We start from the raw sequence: 22,195 nt of genomic DNA, 5'->3' as shown, positions 1-22,195 counted from the left end.
TTGCAGTAGTGTCAACATGACAGCCCCGAACATACCCTGCCGTCGATTTTGGCGGTCGGTTCAATTTTCCCCAAAAATTTCAGTAATGTCATAGAATTATGGACTTACTTCAAGGCAAATGTCTGTTAAACAAAATAAAGAAACTCATCCCCGCAGAAGACGCCATGCGAAACAAAACAATTATTATATTTTTCTTTGGGGCCATGTGGTGTAAATCTCCTGATTGTAAAGTAATACTTCAGAAGTTGAAGGAGCTGCACAAGGTAGGTACGTAAGTAAAACCCGACATTTGCTTGATTTGTACACTATTTCTGAATTAGGAGAACCTCCGCCGAAACATGGGTTTAGAAGTAATTTACGTTTCGTCTGATACGAGTTTAGAGGATTTTGACACGTTTTATAAAACACACGGGGGATGGTTTGCTGTACCTTTTCAGGACGACTTAGCAGAGTTAGTAGTGAGGTATAGCCTGAACACACGTAAAGTAAGCTTTTCCAGACAGCTCCGTAGAGTCTTTGGTATTACTAACGTTCCCAACCTTATCGTGGTTAAGAAAAATGGGGAAATTATAACGAAAGCGGGAAGGCAAGAAATTGTTGAAAAGGGTCTCAATGTGTTAGTAACCTGGACGGATTAACACTAATAAAGTACTTATGAGTCAGATTTATTGTATAAAATTTACTCTTCAGGTATTTCTACACTGCCATCATTAACTTCATCTATAACGTCATGCGGGAGCTTCCCGTCGATCGTGCACCCAACAGACTGAGCAGTCCCTAAAATTTCTTTCACAGTTCCTGCCAAGTTTTTCGCCATGGAACGAGGTCTCATCTGTCTTGCAATACTAATCACATCATCCAAAGTGATGTTGCCGCTGTGTTTAACTACAAAACGATCGCTTTAGCACATAGTAGACAACAAAAACGCACTGTAAGCCCCACTGAGTAACACACTTAGTATTTCGTAAGTGTGGGTTGCAAATAGGAGCTGATAATTTAGCACTGTGATTGTAACAACAAACCAACTGATTTATCGTTCAAAACAAAACAATGCAACGTTAAAATGACTGAAAAACACTTACTGTTCTTTTGCTTCTTTCGGTCCCGTGGGGGTTCCTTCAAGGCTTTAATGATCAGCGAAGCCGCTGAAGGTACAACCGAAATTTGAGCTTGTCGGTTCTGGATTTTAAGTTGCACCGTTATTTTAAGCCCTTTCCAGTCGGCCGTGCTTTTTGCGATATCGTCACCGATCTTCTTGGGAGACTACAACACGTTGGAATTTGAGGTTATGTTATTAATTGGTGATGTTTTTGTGCTTACCAGACCTAGGGGACCGATTTTGGGGGCTAAAGAGGCAGTCGCACCTACTTCTCCACCAACACACCTGAGATAAACTGAAATTTGATTCAAGATTAAGCCACAATGTAGAAAATTATTTTAGGTAAATTACACACATACCGAATTTAATCTCGTTGGGATCGAATTTTGGAGGCATATTTTATTCTATTGTAACTAGTTATTATTAAAAATGTGGCTCCTTGCGGCCGATGATCTTAGATTTTGTTAAAATAACAAAACAAACCACCTTCACTCCGACGGTGACGGTTCAGAAAGGAAGTGTATTAGGTCACGTCAACCCGTCAACGTCAACTGAGAAAGTTGCTTAAAAATTACAATTAGTTGAAACGTTCAAATGAAATGTTTTATAAATGAATACAAATAATTCGCTTCAAATGTGTTAGGTACGAAAAAATTAAAAATTGTTTTCAAACTATGTTGTAAAATTGCACCGTAGACACTTCCTCTTTGACGTATGAAGTTGACAGCTAGTATTTCAACGTTGACACTTGACATCAAAAGAGACTTTCGACTCTTCCTTAAATAAGTTGTTAAAACTTAAAATTCACGATTAATCAGCTATGACAGTGCCAGTTAGATAGTAAAGTGGTCACTGACATGAATTCAACACAAGTCATGTTAAAAAACTCCCAAGGGGGCTTCCATTGCAGCAAAGACTCCCTAACGGACGTCTTCGGTTGGTTTCTCCAGGTCCTCCTCGCCTGCTTGGCCTTCACGTGTCTCATAGGTAAGCCCCGCGTCTAACTCACCCCATTTCTGACTAAAATTCACAGCTAAGAGGTTCTGTGAACCCAGGGCGGAGCGTCGATCATGGTTGATCTGGTTCTATGATACGTCGAAACAGGGAATGGGGGCCATGGCGATTCACTTGGCCAACGTATGGCTCGCGGGACAATACATGGGCGACCCTTGCACCTGGTACTTGATTAACTTTCTCCTGGATTCGTCCATGGGGCTGCTCATTATTTTCACAGGCATACGTTTTTGTCAGTATTTGTCGCGAAAAAAGGGTTGGGACGCGATTAATTTCGGCGAGTACGGAAAACCGCCGTCCGCTAACGCTTGGTTAGCACAGTGCTGCTTGTACGTGGGGCTCATGGCTATTGTTAAAGTATCAATAACGTTGTTCATGCAGCTTGATTTCTGGGACGGAGTTAAAAACTTCATTTTGTCCCCAATCAATAATCCTAAGATTGAACTAGCATTCGTTATGCTCATCATTCCGTTCTTTGTTAATGTAAGTTGTAAACAATGCGATTACGTTGTGTACATTTACTTTGTTGTAGATGTTGATGTTTTGGGTTACTGATAATTTCCTGATGCATAAGAGTCGCACCAGTAGGCGTCTGCGTCGGGATAGCGTTGAAGATAGTTTGTTGACTCGAACTAAAGTTAAATATCGCACAATTAAGAAGAAAGCGAGGAGGCGCGATTCTGAAAGTGACATTCTGCTTTCAGGTGATGATGAGTTGTTGGATTCTGAATCAACTCCAATTAATAGACACGTAATGGCGTGAAGATCTGTACAGAGACTGGTTAAAATAATTTAAGACTGCTTAATACAAATCTGAATAACCAAGTGCCTTAAGGCAACGATACTTGTGCCAAATTATTTTAATCAGTCGTTTCAAGTGGCTGTAATATTTTTTTCTCTGTGTATACTGTTGGCGCGCACGTGACGTCATCTGTACTTTATCTGTTTCCAAAGTGATTGAAATAATATGTTGTATGAGATTTTTTCTGATGTATGAGTATCTGCAAGATTGGTATGATAAGATTGTAAGTGTGCAACGAAATCTTCAGCTCTATTTTTATTTGTATGTATCAGTTTTGTTGGCTTTATTAAATTTGGTTACCATAAGATTAGTGATATTTTTTTATGATGCTGGTAGCTGACACTGAAGCATCTTTGTACTGACTTTGAGATTTAACGTATCACTTTGTTAGGGCTGATTTATTTAAGTACTAGTACTAACATTCCGTATTTTTACTTTTGATTATCTGATTGGTTACGTTACCAAATCTAGGCCAAATATTTTAGAATTAAGCATTTTCATGTACAGAAAACGGATTGAAATAAAGTGATTTATTTTGTTATAAAAGCGTTTTCTTACTAACTTAACTACGCTCTAAAATGTGTCCGGCATTGGGGGTTCTTCAGAAGCCAGGTAAGTTCATTTGAAAATAGAAACCACAAATGTACGAATTTCTTCTTTATTTATTTATTTTGTTTGAAAACAAAAACGGAAGTTTCATTGTTACAAAAAGTGTTGTTATTTTATTTATCTATGTACTTAGAGGTCATCTTAAATATTATCCTTACGTTATAAATATATACTTTATTTACATACAATACACGTTTCCACTTTATTAAAATTATTTGGCTTTTAATTTGTGTCAGACTATAGTGACATGTCCACTGTACATCAACTGAAATTACACATTATGTATACAAAAACGTTTTATGGGAATTCCAACCATACTTCTGCGCCTTATTTGCAGTAGAGAGCATTTTAATGGATTCCAAGTATTTATTATTAGCTATTTATGTATTTTGAAAACACGTGGCAACACCGCAAAATTGACAAGTCACTTCATTGGTACCAACATCAATTAACAATGGTGGAATCATTTTATATTGGAAATATTTTGAAATATACAAAAATTGCACTTTGGTTGGGTATTAATGTTTACGTGGACACACCTCGCACAGAAAAAATACTCCGCTCGCGACTTGTTTTGTGCACATGGCTGCAACTTTAATAACTTATAATACAACAATAAATAGCCACATGTACAAAATAAATTACGCAGACCGACTAAAACTTCAATAATTAACTCTTGTACAGAGCGATCAAGTAGGCCTGAGTTTGCCGCTTAGTCTAAAAACGAGCTGCACTATAAATGTGCCGCTTTTACTACACCCACTCAGGTCTAAATGATCCCTCTGTATAAAAAATAAAAGCTACGCCTGAAGGTACTTAAAACGATCGCCCATCCGACCACTGTCATCACTTGGGCTGGTTGTTGTAGTCCACATAGACTCTAACAACCTCCCCCGAATACTTCCTTTGCGATGGCATAAAATAAAAGTCGGGTTGCATATCGGGTACTGATCTCTGCCTATCGTACGTCGTCCTAGGTAGCGAAAACGTACTCCGTTCCAGATTCCCAGGGTATGCACCTCTAGGTCTCTGCAGCGACCGCGTGTCGCCCATGAATCCGCCCGTGGAATTGTGCGGCGGGACGCTGGGAGGTCGTCCCTGGGGCCGCTGGATGCGGTTGTTGCTCTTAGGAGGAGGCAGCGTGTCGCTGCGGCTTTTTCCATTCGCTTGTTGCTTCTTCTCTTCGGCTTCGAAGGCGTCGAATGCGTAATTCGTGTTGGCTGCGGAGTAGTCTTTCCATGCCGAGTTGGGGATGAGGTGGTCCTGGAAGCGAGAGTTTAAATAGATGGTAATGGTGGGTCGTGTGATTGGTAAACCGCAACCGATAGCCCTCTGTGCTTAAGGTGCAAATACAAAGCGTGCTGTCACACCACCAAATGACAAATGTCAGACTCACCCCACCAGGCACCGAGCTACCAGTGCCTAGAGCGATCGATGGTGGCCACAGCCCAGTGGGGGATTGTGTCGCGACCTTGGTATGAACCCTGGTAATATATGGGGTCGAGCTGCACACTGTACACCCTCTACCAACAAGCACAGGTAATATTATTGCAGTTGCACCTTTCCTAGAGTCAGTCGGTTACTGCGAGGAAAAATCGAACGCGGTCATTTATACCACCATGTTGCTCGCCCCGCCCACTTTCCCTCTCTCTGCGAAAACGAAAAGTTGGAGTCTAGACGATGTTCCACCCAACGTTTTAGTGCATTCAAGCAACAAATGACAATCTCGCAAGCTTTTTCCCGTAATCCGACTGACCCTATTTTATTAACTAAAGCAACATTTAAGTGTTTTTGTTAAATTCGTAATTCACACATCCTTGAAGGTCTGATGCTCATTCCCAAGAACCTCACTTCCCAAGTAATCCGTAACCGAATTACTTGGAAAACGACCTAAAACCCTTCCTAATTAAAAGCACTATAAGCATTAGACAACAAAAATGTTATGAACCTACTTGACCTCTGTGAAGATCTCACAGTGATGTTACCTTATGACTCGACGAGCTTTTGCTGGCCGCTTTGTATATTGTACAACTAGCTTGAACTATAGCGACTAGAATCAGAGCTGCTATGCAGCCTAAAACACTATATAGTTTAGCCTCGGATAAATTGAAGAAACCGTCTTTTTCGTCAGATGCGGTGTTCTGTACTATATTTGAAGTTACTGCAAACGAAAAATCAGAAATCGTTGGTTTGAAGTCTGTCGCACTTACAACTTAATGGTTCGAATACCAGGGAACCGGGATCCACTTTGAGGTTACCCACTTTCCCGGAACGTACGCTTTCCTGGAGGATCTCGTGCACCTCCCGGTTGGAATCGACTTCGTCTGACAAAGAGCGGCCCTTCTCGGCGGTGGCTTTGTCCACTTGGAGATTCATATTAGCCACTAAGTCGTTCCCGTCCCTAAAACGCCAAATTAAAGTAATAATCGTAGTTAAAGATGCGCACGCACTCTTTCAGATCATCAATCAATATTCGTCGAAAGCCTGGGATCTTGACGAAAATGGGTTTAAAATTGTCGCTGATGGAATTGGACAAGTCGTCGTACTGCAGACTTCCATGTTCCGGCACCACGAAGTTATCACCCAGGTCGATAATTTTCACCGCGACATTGTAAGCCAAACCTGGAGGTTCCGTGGTGGTTGCAACATCGCCTTCCTCTACAAAACTTGTAAATCAAAAAAGGTCTTCGACTAATTTGAATTAGTACCGCTGCCACAAGACTTGATACAAATTCTTTCGGGAGTGATCACTGGAGTCACCTCATGCTTTCTGATTTTTTTATTAACGCTGTTGAATATTCCTCCTTTTACTGGAAACATCATAAATAGACAGTGATCGTCCGTAAACGACAGGTCTTTAGGGTCGTTCGAAATTCGCTTCCGCGTGAAAGACAACGTGGTGATTCCGTCGACTATCCGTCCCGCGGTGTTATAAATCCCCTGGGAACTATCAAGGAACGGTTGAGTGTATCCGGTGATCCACGTGTCCATCAAGAAGGGTCTTCCGGTTTTGTCCACCCACCCGAGTATAGCATCGGTTTGACTCTACAACCCCTAGTGTTAAAACATTAAAGACCCTTTCCACCACGTACCATTTTTTCATCGTTCGAAAAGGCAATCCCTGTCCATAAATCCGTATGACTCGTGGTAATGACAAACCGAATTTCGTCTTTCCGTGGCACGTCCCACTTCACGCTGTACTCACAAGTACCATTAAATGGGTCACAGTTGCGAGGGTACCGCCATTCCCCACCACACTCCGACGCATCCCCTTTTTGAGTGTCATTCATGGTCACGTTTCCTTCTTTAACTGACACGAACACCCCAGTCGCGGATTTCTTCTTCTCGTCTAGAAATCACCCGTTCGCACAAATTGGAGTCTTCAGACGTATCGCTTACCAAAGAAATTGATGCTGGTGGCACCACGCTGTGATCTGTGCCCATGGTACTTCAGCTCGTCGGGTTTGTAGAAGTCTTTGACGGACGCTTTGGCTGTTTCGACCCCGGATTTAGGCACGTGGACGTATTTACCTGGTTCTTGCCCTTGCGCAAAAATAACATGCATTAGATCTTCTTCTATGGTATGGTCTGAAGGTTCCGTGGCCTTCAGTTTTTTCCGGAAAAGAATGGTCGTGACGCCGTCTTTTTCAAAACCCATGGCGGCTGTTAGGTCGTTTTTGCCACCCCAGAAGGTGTCCATGCGCGGAGTGGACCTGTCACGGGTGTAGTAGTCCGCGATTCTACTGGCAGTTCCTCGGGCGGACCCGATGATGATGTCGGTACAGTCCATCGGGTTGAAATCGTGCCGAGGGGTGTATGGATTGAGCGATTCTGAGTTACGTAGCGCAAAACATTAATACCTTGTTGTTTGTTATTACTTTGATTTGGATTTTTTTTGTTTAGTCAAAAACAACTACAGGATGCGTGTGGTCTTGTGTGTTAAACTAAAGTCTAAGATTATCAAACTGTTAAACATTTCTGTTTTGACAATACAATAAAAAAGTTCAAAGTGCGATTACCTTGCTTTCCAGTGGGTGCTACCTCGAGATTTGAGTGCGTTTTTACTGGTTCTGGATGCGGTTCGGGTTCGGCTTGGGGTTCTGGTTCTGATTTGGGTTCGGGTTCTGGTTCTGATTTGGGCTCGGGTTCTGGTTCTGATTTGGGTTCAGGTTCAGGTTCTGATTTAGGTTCAGGTTCCGGTTCGGATTTGGGTTCCGCTTTAGGTTCGGGTTCTGGTTCCGTCTTAGGTTCAGCAGTGGGTTCGGTGGACGGTTCAGACTCAGAATTAGTAGTGAGTGCTTCTGCCGACGCCTCAACTTCCGGTTCCGCTACGGGTTCTACAAGGAAATATAGACCAACCACCATTAAGTGCCAATCTAACGCGATACAGTGAACATAAATAAAAACTGAACTCACCGGAGACTTGTCGACGATTTCGTCCTGTAATGCCTCAAACTAATCAACTAATTCATCTAAACTAAGCCCTTGCTTACCTTGCTTCTTGCTAACCTGGAACGACACGCTGGTTTCGACGATGTCAGCGTTTAGAGGGGGCGCAGACGATGCGGACCGTCTGGAATATATGGATTTTTTGTATTTCGGTTTTATGGTGGTGGGTTCAGGTTCGGCCGATGGTTCTGAGGTGGGTTCGGGCTCCGACGACGGTTCTGGTTCAGGCTCGCTTTTAGGTTCGGGTTCGGGTTCACTTTTAGGCTCGGGTTCCGGTTCACTGGTGGGTTCGGGCTCACTTTTGGGTTCGGGTTCGGGTTCAGGTTTCCCTTCAACTGATTTAGTCGTTGGAGCACTGATCAGGGGGAAGTTTTTACAGGTTTTGGTTAAAGATCTGGGCCGCCAACCCAAGCCAACGTAACTAGTGCCATTGACGACCATTACGGCTTCGAGTTCTTTGTGTTCTTTGAGTATCCTCCAGTATAACCTGAAAGTGTCGCTTAGTTTGCGTTCGGTGTAGAGCTCGAAGTCGATTTCGGTGGTCTTCACTGGAGAACCTGTTAGAGGATTTGGGTTATTTCAAACGCTGGGTTGTTGTTACGTTACTAACGTTTGTTGCAGCCCGGTCCGAACCAACCCAGCTGACAGTAGCACTGCATTCTTGGTGACGTTGTCGCTTCAACATCTATGCATTTTCCATGGTTACCGCAGTCACTGTCCTCCAAACACTCGTCGCGATTTTCGCAGAAGGTACCATAATATAATCGATCGCATTTACATCTACCCACAAGGTACCTCCCGTGGCCACTGCACGACTCTCTGAATTCCTTTCCTGAGCATGCTTTCTTAGTAAAAACAATAGAAATGTTCGTGGCACTTACTTGTTTTGATATCCACGTCTGCACACGACCAGAATTTGTAATCTTTCCCCCATTCTAGCGCCTCACGGATCAGACGCAGCGTACAATTGGGACAGGTGAAGTCACTGGGTAACTGAACTTGGAAGGTTTGTGCTCTGGGTGTTTAAATAAAATTAGTACGGGAATTTCCGCCGAAGAATACTCACGTCGCGTCACTGGACACAAATTCCGACCCTTGAATCGTCGGAGTTAGATCCAAGACGGGTCTTTCGAGCTGGTCGAGCAGCTGGATTTTAAAACCACCCTAAAATTCATAACCGGTTAGTTTAGTGTCTCATTGTCGCTTTCTGTGGTTACCCTATGGGGATATCCCAAGTGCCACGAAACGTTGAACTTGCTTCCACTCAAAAAGGATGTTCTTACGTCGCCTGCAGCAAAAACACAAGTGTTAGAAAAAAATTATGAAAATTCGCTTTGGAGGTCACATCCAAGGCAAGTCGTTTCTGCGACAATACATTCTCATGGCAATCTGCTTATTGTATTGTTCAATGAAGCTGAATAGAAACCATCCACTCACAAGATTTGACTTTGTAATTCGTGGGATTAATAATGTATTAAATTCCTGTTGCAGAGTGTTGCGAAACGTTCGTGTTTGCTAATTTTAATGTAAAATCAGGATTCATTCGCAATATTCGATGAGTCTGAATCCTACGCAGATAGAGCGAACTCCTACTGAAGACAGAGGTCAGCATGCTATGCAGTAACCGTCCTTGAATCCCTCGGTGAATCATTAAAGTACCAACATTAGTTACGTGGGTGAAATGCATAATCGGAATTAATTATGTAAATCATGGTATAATTGCCCGATTATAAATGACATCGCATGAGATTCACATTTGTTTTTGTTTGTGGCTGAATGCTCGTTAATTGCAGCTTATTAGAAAGCTACCACACTCGAGCCAAAAAGTGGTTTGCATAACTATATTTGAAATTAGTACCCAAGGGAAAATTTAACAGAAGCATGTCCAGAGAAAGCAAAAGCCGCAATGACATTTGATTCGAATGTTCTACGTAACGCGACACATTTTCCGAACATGGAATTCCGTTTTTATAAATTGTTGGAATTGCTGAGAAATGTTATATTTTTTTAGTTTACCTTACGATAATGAGTAATGACAAAATATGTACACGGTTTCGGAATAGATTGGGCTTGTACCGGAGATATCGAATCGATCCCAGAATAGCTGAAGTTTAACCGGACACGACACATCATAGTTTATTCTTAGCTCAATTCTAACAGGAATTACAAGAATAACGGCTGTATTTCGTCTCAAATATTTATTATAGTTTTTTTTGCAAAATTAAGAGACTATTTTGTGTTAGACACCGTTTTTATTAAACTCTTGAAGTAAAAAATATCTCGAGAAAAAAAGTCGTCTAGCAATCACTGAAATTTAATGTTAAAAAAAAATATGTTGGCAACACCAACACGTCCCTTGTTGGGTTTGACAGATGTGGTCAAATAACTGTCAAATAAAGTGTCAATAGCTGCAATGCTAACATGATTATTTTAAAAATAAAGTCATGACCTACTAGACAGTAATTACATAAAACACAGACCTTACGGAAAACCCTATCTCTTTTATTATACATAGTGTTTTATTTATATTTCCTTATTAGAGCTAGATTCTAGTCCCCAATCTCAGGCTCAACGATTTAATTTAAAATTTCGCGCCAAATTGAGAATAAAAATCACCTGTTGTAATTGGATATTTTGTCAATTTTGTCAATTATTACATGGACTGACTGGTTTTCGAACTCTGACAATGCGTTTTGTGACACAAATAAATTGTTTTATTTTATCGTCGATGTTATCCTTGGGAAGTATCCATTAAAAAAGCAATACTTCACCCATTTTTATGACTATAATTTATATTTTATGACGAAAATAACCTAGTAGTTATTAACATTACTAAAATAACTTTTGCCAACTTTACCACTTCATAACCATGTGTCACGTTTGTACATTAGAGGCCATGGCCAACTTCATTTGTATAGTCCCCATAGCAATGTAGTACAGTTTAAATTAGAAGTTTTTTAAGTTTACAATTAGAAGAAAAAGGGTTTTTTGTGGTCTTGTCTGGGAGGTTTTAAGTGATTCTCTTCAAAATTTACAATATTTAATCAATTTTTTAGTATTGTTTATTCAAAAATTAAAAAACCACCACCTGTTGAATTAAGTTGGTACCAGATAAAACTTCTCTAGGGCTTATTTTTACCCTGGCAAGTTGGTAGTACACAAAACATCAAATTTGAAATTTTATGACAAAAATGTCAAAATCAAATAAATAAAAGCAACGTGTTTTGAATGAAAACAAGATTGAAAACCATGACCACCCTAACCTCAATTTTTTTGATAGTTTTTGGCATAAAAAATCTCCCTAGACAATGTTGTCAGTTGAGTTTTAGTGATATGTTGCCGATTTCAAAAAATTTTTGACTGACATTATTTAATCAAATATGTAATGAAAAATCCATTCAAGACCAACTATTATAGTCGTATTTTTTCCATTTTAAAGAGTTATGTGTCAGATCTGTCAGGAGATGGCGCTTAATTTTTTTTTCTTTGAATTCTACGCTCTAAATATTGTGGTAACCAGATTTGCATTAAAATTTCGCGCTGAAACAAAAAAAATGGCGGCCCGAAATCGCATTTGAATAATTTGAATTAAAAAAGTGCGGTAGAATTCGTAATATCGTGACTTGAGGGTCGGGGGGATTAAATTTTTCCCCTTAGCCAGTTATCATCGTTATCATCATCACACCACCGAGACATATTTTCTCGCGAGGTTGGAAATTACATTACCGAGAAGTATTTCTCGGGACGCTGAATGCATTTTGTGGTTATTTATCATTACTCATAAAGCTAATTGTTTCAAGTAACCAATCACTTGATAAAGTGTGGCATAATTTAACATCAGGTAAATTCTTTGTTTGAATCGTTCATAAAGTCTGGCATAATTTAACATCACGTAAATTCTTTGTTTGAATCATTGATAAAGTGGGGCAAATATTAAGCTCATGTAATTCTGTTAGCTTTGCAATTTTTCACCTCATGCAATTTTTCTCTATCTCACAATTTTAGCCTCGGTAATTTTCTTTGCTGTATAATTTAAACTGAACGTAAATTTTCATGGTCTGCAGTTCCTAACCTGTTTTATTTCGCACCAGGTGTTTTTTTTGTTTTTATAAATCTTTGCTAGTCTTGATCTCAGATAAGAATTCTTTGCTATTTAAATTTTCACGAGAGTGTATGGCGAATTTAAATGTTATTTATTGCTCTTTTTGAAACTGTAACACTTGTCCAGTTGTAGTTTAATATCAGAGTTGTAGAAAGTGAACATTTAAAATGGAATTAAGCTAAACAACACAGAAACACGTGGCAGCAGCGGAGGGCGCGGTTCCTAGTCGAGCTGGCGGGATTTATCGCACCATCTGCACAGGACGCAGACCTAGGATAGAAGTCAGGGGCGGTCGGGATGATGTGACGAGTTTGCCCGATAGAATAGAATCGCTGTCGTGGGGGGAGAACAGCCACAACCAGGAGCCCCAAACTCCGCTCGTGCTACAATGCCCCCGTGGGTAATTTTTGCTGTGCTCTAGAATGAAATTGGTATAGTTCGATCGCCATACTCTTCCATTTTCTTAGACCATCACAGCCAAGGCCAAATTTTTGAATTTCTCGCGGGCTTTCAAGTTTGGGTTATCACAATATCTTTAATTTTCTACGTTTTATTTAACGATGGCTGCTATGATATTTCAGATACCGGGTGACCATTAATGACTGAAACAAATTTTTGGGTTGGCAATGCTGAACTATTAGCAGCAACGTTAGCATGTCAGTTCACAGTTGTCAATTTTGATATGAGCGCGCCTAAACAATCAAATTTGAATTTGACTTCATAAAATGTTAAATATGTTGCCAACCTGACAAAAAAGCACAAAAATTAAAAGTCACTAGATATTTTTTTTTTCTATTATCAAGATTCCTTTGGATTTTGTTACAGAAAACGGTTTTACGACGTTGATATGGCAACTGGTTCCAACATATTTAGGTGGAATGAACGTGAGTAGTTTTAAAAATCAGGCAACTTTGAACTATTTTCGTTCCACATGGGTACCTTTCACAAACTATCGCAATTATCCACTATATGGAAGACAATTAAATACAACAGGAGTGTGTTTAAAACAATTAAGTAAATTCACCGCATAATTATTACATTTTTACTGAAAATATGATAAATAAGAGTATGTACGAGTATATATTATGTAGAAAGTGAAAACAAAAAATCTTAATACCCAAGGCTACGTTCTGTTAGTTATTGAAACAGAAGGAGAATGAAGTAGAATAATGGGTATTACAGCTATTTGACAGTAACTGTCAAACCAAATAAGGGACGTATTAGTGTTGCCAACATCACTCTTTTAAAAATAAATTCCATGGCCTACTAGAGGACCTAAAACTGTCCAACTGATTGTGTTGACGTAGTTTTAAGATTATTGTCGAAATGGTAAAACCCTAACCAAAACCTAAAAAACGATGACGTCATCTCAAGTTATTATTGATTGAATATTTGCTTTATAAAATTCGAAAAGCAATTAAATGCGTAGGACACAATTTTAAAACAAGAAATATATCAAAAAGATGCTCAACAACTTTCAAACCTGATGCGTAAATGGAAATTCAATTAAATCACTATGTATAAATAAATGTTGTTTATACTTTTTTAAAACTGTGTAAGTAGTTTTATACTAAACTAAATCATTCTGTCTTTAAAAATGGCACAACAATGGAATTTAAAGTAGTACATACATCTGCATAAGTTTTTTAGCGAGCTAGTTACAAAAAATATGCAAATAGCCTGATTTAAATAATTGTTTAATAAACATTTAATGTGGAATTCCTACTCAAATCACCATCCTTGGAGGTCAAATTTTAGCACTAAATAAGTTATTTAGAATTTTTGACGAATTTTTTGTCTCGAAGTAGATTTTTTGCGAACAAAAATTAAACACAACTGTCGAATAACACATTTTTTATTTGAAGCGATAAATATTGAAACAAAATAATAAATTTGTCAGAGTGTAAAATATCGCACATAAATTTTCAAACAAAGAGGTGTTCAGTTAATACATCAAAGTAAAGCACGCAAAACTAACTTTTTAGACGATTAAATCCACTAATTTCGTAAAATAGAGTTTGAAGGCTCCGTTACCTAACTCTTAATAACAATATTTATGCATAATTGTTAAACATTCCAAATTAATTTTGACGTAATCCAATTGGTTTATAATGGTTTAATGGTCGATGATTAATTCAATTCGACAAATACCCATTTATAGCGTTTTGCAAGTACCCATTGCTGGAACTAACTCTTGAATCTCAATATGTACACACCTGGTTTGAGCACGTTTCTTTTCCAGTGAAAATCATGTCAATGCCGTACGTAACGGTGTTTTTCATCGATAGAAATTTCTAATTCTCGTAACACTTCTTTCGACTTCATTTGATTACATGAAAATCCGCGATACGCAGCCTGAATACAGTACCTTTGGGCATTCCACAGGGTGCTTTGGTTCTCGAGCTGTCCAGAAAGTCAAGATCATACTTTCGCGCCGGCGGGAACGTCAGTGCCACGTGACCTTCAGCAGGAGGCGTCAGGAAGACGATACCAACAAGGACCACCACCGGCAAGGACCTCTTCGGTCTCATCTTCACTTTGCACTAGGACATGGAAGAATCATACCTTGACTGACACCTGAAAAAAGCGCATTGTAAACAGAGTGGAGGAGGCGGGACGTGGCGAACTCCTCGTGAATTACAAGAAGTAAATCCACGTTGGAGCTATTGGAATTCGATAAGAATAAAGCTGGGTGTGTTCGCGATTGGGCAACGAAGAATGGTCGACTTTTCTCGATTAATTGGCTCGGCCATCTGATGTAACAAGGTTGCTAACCTGACTTTTGACTTATTCATTCAGAGTTGGTGCGGATTGTGGCAACTGAAGAGACAATAGAAAATGCGTGATCGCCAGTTTTCCTTGTTTAGTAAACAAAATTAACGCGGAAGAGCGTCAAGGATTCATCGTCTTTCAAGAAGCTGTTCAACAGATGTCGACGTAAACTTGATTTTGATTTCATTGACTTCAACAATATATTCAGAACGGCGAATATTCTTGACGGTTTGTGCAAGATTTATACGGCGATTTCTTTGGAAATCCAAGGTGGTCAAAGAATTCGCAATACCTCTGCGAAATTCCTCAAACAAAAAGCATTGCTTATAGGCTTTACACGCTATCAGCTGAACGTGATCTGAACAATAGAATGGGGTTTTTGGTGTGAATGCAACGCAGATATTTGTGTTGTGAATGGTACCGATTGATGACGTGATGATTTCTTTGTTAAAAAAATATTTGCAGTGAGAAGTTGAAAGTGTATAGAAAAGATTAGTGTTTGTGAATTTTGCATCTAGTTCTATGGGATTCGCTTTCATGTTGATACTTTTTGATCATTTTTTAGTTTCTAAGCGATTACTGTTGGCAGTAGTGTTAAGGGGTCATTTCGAGGAATATTTAATTTCATGCTTTTTTGGATTTAATGACTTGCACAAGACGAAAATGTTGATTTCTAGTTTCCGGCTGTCTGATAAATAAGCTCTGAAACTAATGACACGATGACTTTGAAATTTTAAGTGAAGATGGTAAAAAATTAGAGAGAATTTGTCAATCCCTTAAAAAGTTGATGACATCGTTTGATCGGACCTTACGTGTTCTTGTTAAAAAATACTTTTTGCATTATTACGTTTTAAAGGAAATATTGTATAATCGAGTCCATCGGGCAACTATCTACTTTCATGATTTCTAGACGTTTTATGACCCCTACAGTACGAAACTGTCCCACCAACAATGGAATGACGTTATCTCCAACTTTTAGAATAGTAAATGTTATTTAATTTTATAAAATAACGTACTTCCACTTGTGGTTTAAGAATCTGTGTTGAGTCTCTCTAGTCATCCAAACTAAAAAAAAAATTCAAAATCGTAAAACAGTTTTTCGATTTTTCAGTTTTTCGATTCTTCAAATTACTCGATTTTTCAAATTTTCGATTTCTCGATTTTTTACTTTCTGTTTATATGCAGATATTTTCAATTTCTCAATTTTCAGAATTTCAGTTTTCCGGTATTTCAATTTTTCCTTCTTCGCTGTCTCGATTTTTCGACTTTCCGATTTTTTGATTTATTGATTTTCCCATTTATCGTCTCGATTTTTCGACTTCTCAATGTTTCGATTTGTCAACTTTTCCATTTTTCGATTTTTCAGTCGTATTTCAATTTTTGAATTTATTGATTTTTCAGTTTTAATTTTTCGATTTTAAATTTATGAGTTTTTCGATTTTTTGATGCTTCAATTTTCGAGTTTTCAATTTTTCGGTAATTTAATTTTTCGTTTTCTCGATTTTCCAGTTTTTTGGTTCTTCAATTTTTCGAATTTTTGAATTTTAGACTTTTCATTTATTTGATGTCTCGTACTTCTCATACTTTCGAATTTTTAAAATTCTTGATTTTTCGATTTTTCAATTTTCCGGCCGGTAAATTTTGCGATTTTTTAGTTTTACGACTTTCCAATTTTCCCGTTTTTCAATTTTTCGGTTTTTTAATTTCTTAATTCATCAATTTTTCGATTTCTGGATCTTTTCATATTTCGATTTCTCAATGTTTCAATTTTTCCATTATTATTTATTGTTTCGATTTTTTCTCGATTTTTCGCCTTTTCGATTTTTCTATTTTCTAATTTTTCAATGTTTCCAACTTTCAATTTTTGGATTTCCCCATTTTTCGACATTTCAATTTTGGGTTTTTTCAATTTCTCGATTTTTCAATTCTTCAATTTAAATTTCTCCATATTTCAAATTTTCGCTTTTTCGATTTTTTACTTTCTGTTTAATTTTCAATTTCTCAGTTTTCAGAATTTTAATTTTACGATATTTCATCTTTTCGTTTTTCGATTTTTAAACTTTTGAATTTTTTATTTTTCAACTTTTCAGTTCTTCGCTTTTTTGATGCTTTAATTTTCAATTTTTCTGATTTTAATTTTTTGTTTTCCCGATTTTCCAGTTTTCCAGTTCTTCAATTTTTTGAATTTTCAAATTTTAGAATTTTCAATTTTTTGACGTTTCTATTTCTCGATCTTTCGATTTTACGACTTCTCGGTTTTAGATTTTCCGGTTATTCAATTTTTCGATTTTTAAAATTCTTGATTTTTCGATTTTTCAATTTTCGGGTTTGTAAATTTTGAGATTTTTTAGTTTTTCGATTTTTCAGTTTTCCAGTTTCCTGAATTCTCGATTTATCCCAATTTCGGCGTAAAGATTATTCGATTGTTTAATTTCTGGATTTTTCAATTTTTCAGTTCCTCGATCTTTTCATATTTCGATTTCTCAATGTTTCAATTTTCCGATATTCAATGTTTCTATCTTTCGATTTCTCTATTTTTGACCTTTTGGATTTTTCGATTTCCCTATTTTTCGACACTTCAATTCTGGGATTTTTCGATTTCTCCATTTTTAAATTTTTCGATTTCTCAGCAACATCTCGGTTTTTCGATTTTTAAAATTTTTCTACTTTTCAATTATTCGTTCTTCGATTTTTCAATTTTTCGACTTTCCGACTTTTTGATTTATTGATTTTCCCATTCTCAATTTCTCGACTTTTAGATGTTTCGATTTCTTAACTTCCCCATTTTTCGATTTTTCAATTAATATTCAATTTTTGAATTATTTGATTTTTCAGTTTTTCGATTTATCAATTTAAAATTTTTCGGTTTATCGCTTTTTTGATGCTTCAATTTTCGATTCTTCAATTTTTCGATATTTTAATCTTTCGTTTTCTCGACTTTCCAGTTTTTCAGTTCTTCAATTTTTCGTATTTTTAAATTTTAGACTTTTCAATTTTTTGATGTTTCTATTTCTCGAATTTTACTGGTCAGTTTTAAAATTCTTGATTTTTCAATTTTTGCATTTTCCGGTTTGTAAATGTTGCATTTTTTTAGTTTTTCGATTTTTCCATTTTCGAATTTTTCAATGTTTCCATTTTTCAATTTTTCGATTTTAGATTTTTCAATTTTTTCATTTCTCGTTTTTTTTTTTGGATGTTTTAATTTTTCGATTTTTCAATTTTTGGATTTTTAAAATTTTACATTTTCCAATTTTTCAATTTTTCGATTTTACAATTTTTTGATGCTTCAATTTCCCGATTTTAAAATGCTTTAATATTTCAATTTTTCAATTTGTGTGACAGGAGGATGTCGTCACAGGCTCTGCCAGGGAAAGAACACGGCGTGGTGGTATCTATTTATTATATGATCTAAGGATTTCTGATCATCTCACTTTTTCGATTTTTAAAATTTTTTTGACTCTTCAATTTTTCGTTCTTGGATTTTTCAATTTTACGACTTTCCGATTTTTTGATTTATTGATTTTCTCATTTCTCGTTTCGATTTCTTGACTTTTCGATATTTCGAATTCTCGACTTGTCCATTTTTCGATTTTTCAGTTTTTCAACTTTTGAATTTTTCGATATTTCAGTTTTTTGATTTTTCAATTTTTCGATTTTTTAAATTTTAGATATTTCATTTTTTTGATGTTTCTATTCCTCAATCTTTCGATTTTAGCACTTCCCGATTTTAGATTTTTCGGTTATTCAATTTTTTGTTTTTTAAAATACTTGATTTTTCGATTTTTCCATTTTCTGGTTTGTAAATTTTGCGATTTTTTTAGTTTTTCAATTTTTCGACATTTCAATTTTGGGATTATTCAATTTCTGTTTTTCTATTTTTCGATTTTTCTATTTTTGGATTTTACAATTTTTTGATGTTTCGATTTCTCGATTTTAAAATGCTTTAATATTTAAATTTTTCGACTTTTTTCGATTTTGAAAATTTTTCGTTTTTTGATTTATTGATTTTTCATATTTCTCGATTTCTCGACTTCTCCATTTTTCGATTTTTCAGAATTTTTTGATTTTTCAGTTTTTCGATTTTTCAATTTTAAATTTTTCTGTTTTTCCCTTTTTTGAAGCTTCAATTTTTGATTCTTGAATTTTTCAATATTTTAATGTTTCGTTTTCTCGCTTTTCCAGTTTTTCAATTTTTCGAATGTTTAAATTTTAGATTTTTCAATTTCTCGATTTCTCGTTTCATTTTTGATTTTTCAGTTTTTCGAATTTTCAATTTTGTAAATTTTCCATTTTTCTATTTTACAATTCTTTGATATTTCGATTTTTCGATTTTAAAATGCTTTAAATATTTCAATTTTTCGATTTTTTCGATTTGTCAACATCTCGGTTTTTCGATTTCGGAAATTTTTTGAGTTTTCGATTTCTCAGTTTTTCAACATTTCAATTTTTCGAATGTTTAAATTTTAGACTTTCAATTTTTTGACGTTTTTATTTCTCAATCTTTCGACTTTACGACTTCTCAGTTTTAGATTTTTCGGTTGTTCAATTTTTCGATTTTTAAAATGCTTGATTTTTGGATTTTTCAATTTTCCGGTTTGTAAATTTTGCAATTTTATAGTTTTTCGATTTTTTCAATTCTTCGATTTCCCTATTTTTCGACATTTAAGTTTTGGGATTTTTCAATTTTTCGATTCAATTTTTCAATTTTTCGATTTTTTAAATTTTAGATTTTTCAATTTCTCGATTTCTCGTTTTATTTTTGATTTCTCAGTTTTTCGATTTTTCAATTTTTTAAATTTTACATTTTTCTATTTTACAATTTTTTGATGTTTCGATTTCCCTATTTTAAAATGCTTTAATATTTCATTTTTTTTTATTTTGGAAATTTTTCGCTTTCTTGATTTTTTAAGTTTTCGACTTCTTAGTTTTTCAACATTTCAATTTTAAGAATGTTCGATTTTTTGATGTTTCGAAAGCTCGATTTTTCGACTTTTTGTTTTTTCAAATTTTTAGATATTCAAAATTCTTGATATCTCGATTTTCAAAATTCCGATATTTCAATTTTTCGATATCTTTATATTTTGATTTTTCGAAAAAGTACCCACTGGTTTTTATTTTATAAAGGTGTCACAAAAAATCAAACTTTATAATTTTTAAAAAACCTAAACAAATAAATTATTTTTAAACACTGCATTGTCGTTTTAAATATTTTCATTAAAAATTAAAAAATCGCCAAATAATTTAAGCAATAACCTCTCATACTGAATATTTTCAGAGATACTAGATATAAAATACTACCAAAATTAAAATTCGATACTACTGTTGATTCCGGAACGTCCTACGTCAAATTAACGTTTAATTTGTGGATATTTATGTAAATGTATGTTAAAACAGCTCCTAAACAGTTTTTTCAAGTTGTTTTTCCGCAATAATATCTTGTACAAAAATTGTAGAATTAAATTTTAATAAATTTTAACATTTTTGTCGGACCAAATATTTTATGACCTTCGGGTAGCTTTAGACGCATCTTCCAAAATCAATAACTTCGTAGCTCTAGATGGCACACAAATTTAATATGTAATTGAATAACCTAACTCTAATAAAAATGCAAATAGTGTTCCTGGAGCTCGTTAGGTTTTTATAGTCTTCATAAACACTGAACTTTGTATCGTTCGAGTGAAAATGGTTCAAAAAGCAGGCCTGCAATAATTATTCCCTCATTAATGAGGTGTTTGCGCTCAATAAGTATAAATAAGTTCCTTGTCGTTTTCGTATTTATAAAATAACTACAGACACTAATTAAGAATCACTTTAAAGGAAAAGTAAAATCAGAACGTCGACTTAGAAGTGGTTTTAACTCTTACAAAATCTCTGTACTGGAACTCATTATCTTCTCTAGTCAGTTTTTCTAGAAATTCATTTAGAAATCATATGTGTCAACGTCAACAAACAAAACTATTTTAAATTTGTAAGTTTTCCTTTCACTTTGATGAGACTCGTAAACCTTATCCGAAATCACGTGGTCAATATTCACTATTTCAGAACCGGAACTATGCACGATACGCCATCTAGATTACACTTGGCGCGCTTTTCACATCAATTAAATAACAGAGAAAAAACTCGATCAAAATTCTGGCACGTTTCACCACACGATAACACTTTTTTTCCAGCCAAACATTCTACCAAAGTAGTACGATTTCATAGTCAAATACACATTTGCATTCATCATTCCACCCAGTGGCGTAACAATAAATCTACGGGCCTGTGTTCTACAACACTGTGGGGCCCCTAATGAACAGCGAAATAAAAATTATTTAAAAATACGAGTATAATGAGTAAAGTATGAGTATATTGCAATTAGGGCTTACGTTTTACTAAAATCATTCTACCTGAAACACTGCATTAAAAAACAAAATATAATAACTACCTAAATACATATAATTAAAATGTATATTAGAAATAAAAATGCCCGTTTTTTTATCTCAAAATTGTTTTTTTCTTGCTTTCCAATGGGCACAAGTTGATACAAGATTTGACACATCTAAGCTTCTGGCAATTTGATTTTCAAGTGAGATAATAGGCCAGTGAAGATAATCTGCATTGGCCCATTGTGTTACTTAAACAAAATTTAGTCATTTTTAGTTTCGAAAAAGACCTTTTCACTGAATTGACACTAGATTTACCAGAATATTACAAGCTGATTACTGTTTCCTTCACTGTAATTCAGGTCACACGAATTACAGTTCGTCGTCTGAGAACTTGTTTGATCTACAGACCAGAGCGCACTCAGGCCAATGTCGACTTTAAGCGTTCGCAAACGATTTGATTTATAAGCCATGGTCCGTGATCTGATATACATCCTATACATCTGATATACATCCATAATTTCTTGCTGTTTCAACTTTCGAATTCTCAGTTTTTCGAAATTTTAGTTTGGGGACTTTTCAGTTTACTCCTATTTATTATTTAATTTTTAATTTCTCAATTTTTCAAGTTCTCCGTTTTCAGTTTTTCTCTTCAATTTTACGATTTTTAAATATTTCCATTTTTCAATTTTAGACTTTTATAAACTCTTTATTTGTCGATTTTTCAATTAATTGATTTTTCAGGTTTTTTGGTTTTTCAATTTTTCTATTTTTTCAGGTTTCGATTTTTCAACTTCACTTTTTTGAATTTTCGATTTCTCAATTTTTCAGTTTTTTAATTTCTCAGTTTTTCGACATTTCAGTTTTAGAATTTTTCAGTTCACTTATTATTCAATTTTTCGATCTTACGATTACGCAGATTTTTGATTTTTCAATTTTTCGATTCTTTAGATTCTCAGTTTTTGGATATTTCAGTTTTGGGA

At 35.8% G+C, this 22,195-nt stretch overlaps 4 protein-coding genes across 8 annotated transcripts in view; 2 read left to right on the top strand and 2 right to left on the bottom strand.

Moving 5' to 3' along the window:
• Window positions 1–3: 3 nt before the first annotated feature.
• Window positions 4–638, top strand: LOC135124289 (nucleoredoxin-like protein 2). 2 transcript variants are annotated; one of them, XM_064049250.1, is made up of 3 exons: window positions 4–263; window positions 321–451; window positions 504–591. In XM_064049250.1, exons 1-3 carry the CDS (start codon window positions 99–101, stop codon window positions 571–573), a joined length of 366 nt encoding a protein of 121 aa, XP_063905320.1. In that variant the 5' UTR covers window positions 4–98; the 3' UTR covers window positions 574–591. The 2 variants fall into 2 exon arrangements, with proteins under 2 accessions (XP_063905320.1, XP_063905319.1); XM_064049249.1 differs by having other exon boundaries at window positions 7–263; window positions 500–638.
• Window positions 639–649: 11 nt separating this feature from the next.
• On the bottom strand, window positions 650–1,631 carry Rpl12 (Ribosomal protein L12). Its single transcript, XM_064049248.1, has 4 exons — window positions 1,459–1,631; window positions 1,321–1,394; window positions 1,083–1,263; window positions 650–885 (listed from the first exon to the last, which is right to left on the bottom strand). The coding sequence occupies exons 1-4, from the start codon at window positions 1,493–1,495 to the stop codon at window positions 680–682; spliced, it is 498 nt and encodes a 165-aa protein (XP_063905318.1). The 5' UTR covers window positions 1,496–1,631; the 3' UTR covers window positions 650–679.
• A 206-nt stretch (window positions 1,632–1,837) lies between these two features.
• On the top strand, window positions 1,838–3,455 carry LOC135124286 (store-operated calcium entry regulator STIMATE-like). Its single transcript, XM_064049246.1, has 3 exons — window positions 1,838–2,086; window positions 2,133–2,596; window positions 2,646–3,455. Exons 1-3 carry the CDS (start codon window positions 1,957–1,959, stop codon window positions 2,874–2,876), a joined length of 825 nt encoding a protein of 274 aa, XP_063905316.1. The 5' UTR covers window positions 1,838–1,956; the 3' UTR covers window positions 2,877–3,455.
• A 104-nt stretch (window positions 3,456–3,559) lies between these two features.
• LOC135124283 (uncharacterized) overlaps window positions 3,560–22,195 on the bottom strand; it is a 30,713-nt gene continuing 12,077 nt past the window's right edge. The window contains exons 2-17 of one of the 4 annotated variants that reach the window (XM_064049240.1): window positions 14,444–14,652; window positions 9,191–9,261; window positions 9,040–9,137; window positions 8,855–8,988; window positions 8,584–8,805; window positions 8,018–8,530; window positions 7,941–7,964; window positions 7,544–7,861; window positions 6,924–7,355; window positions 6,617–6,873; window positions 6,233–6,569; window positions 5,975–6,182; window positions 5,735–5,925; window positions 5,510–5,685; window positions 4,921–5,047; window positions 4,696–4,787 (exon numbers count right to left, since the gene is read on the bottom strand). In XM_064049240.1, coding sequence (XP_063905310.1) covers window positions 4,937–5,047; window positions 5,510–5,685; window positions 5,735–5,925; window positions 5,975–6,182; window positions 6,233–6,569; window positions 6,617–6,873; window positions 6,924–7,355; window positions 7,544–7,861; window positions 7,941–7,964; window positions 8,018–8,530; window positions 8,584–8,805; window positions 8,855–8,988; window positions 9,040–9,137; window positions 9,191–9,261; window positions 14,444–14,606 — 3,255 coding nt within the window. In that variant the 5' untranslated portion in view covers window positions 14,607–14,652 and the 3' untranslated portion in view covers window positions 4,696–4,787; window positions 4,921–4,936. Of the gene's footprint in view, window positions 4,788–4,920; window positions 5,048–5,476; window positions 5,686–5,734; window positions 5,926–5,974; window positions 6,183–6,232; window positions 6,570–6,616; window positions 6,874–6,923; window positions 7,356–7,543; window positions 7,862–7,940; window positions 7,965–8,017; window positions 8,531–8,583; window positions 8,806–8,854; window positions 8,989–9,039; window positions 9,138–9,190; window positions 9,262–14,443; window positions 14,653–22,195 lie in introns of all 4 variants that reach the window. The other 3 variants (XM_064049239.1, XM_064049242.1, XM_064049241.1) reach the window with 3 other exon arrangements.

The sequence above is a fragment of the Zophobas morio genome, unplaced genomic scaffold, assembly GCF_036711695.1.
Source record: "Zophobas morio isolate AGI-343-1 ecotype UQ-CSIRO unplaced genomic scaffold, CSIRO_AGI_Zmor_V1 ptg000007l, whole genome shotgun sequence".
In the NCBI taxonomy this organism is placed as follows: Eukaryota; Metazoa; Arthropoda; class Insecta; order Coleoptera; family Tenebrionidae; genus Zophobas; species Zophobas morio.
This window is presented reverse-complemented; position numbering and strand designations above follow the sequence as displayed.

Bases quoted from the DNA above. Each gene is read 5' to 3' on its own strand.
- Rpl12 (XM_064049248.1), bottom strand. From the start codon at position 1,495: ATGCCTCCAAAATTCGATCCCAACGAGATTAAATTCG. The intron at 1,264-1,320 runs GTAAGCACAAAA...AACGTGTTGTAG, and splicing joins AAATCGGTCCCCTAGGTCTG to TCTCCCAAGAAGATCGGTGA. The intron at 886-1,082 runs GTAAGTGTTTTT...ATCGTTTTGTAG, and splicing joins CCGAAAGAAGCAAAAGAACA to TTAAACACAGCGGCAACATC.
- LOC135124289 (XM_064049249.1), top strand. From the start codon at position 99: ATGGACTTACTTCAAGGCAAATGTCTGTTAAACAAAATAAAGAAACTC. The intron at 264-320 runs GTAGGTACGTAA...TTTCTGAATTAG, and splicing joins AGTTGAAGGAGCTGCACAAG to GAGAACCTCCGCCGAAACAT. The intron at 452-499 runs GTTAGTAGTGAG...AAGCTTTTCCAG, and splicing joins TTTCAGGACGACTTAGCAGA to ACAGCTCCGTAGAGTCTTTG.
- LOC135124286 (XM_064049246.1), top strand. From the start codon at position 1,957: ATGAATTCAACACAAGTCATGTTAAAAAACTCCCAAGGGGGCTTCCAT. The intron at 2,087-2,132 runs GTAAGCCCCGCG...TAAAATTCACAG, and splicing joins GGCCTTCACGTGTCTCATAG to CTAAGAGGTTCTGTGAACCC. The intron at 2,597-2,645 runs GTAAGTTGTAAA...ACTTTGTTGTAG, and splicing joins TCATTCCGTTCTTTGTTAAT to ATGTTGATGTTTTGGGTTAC.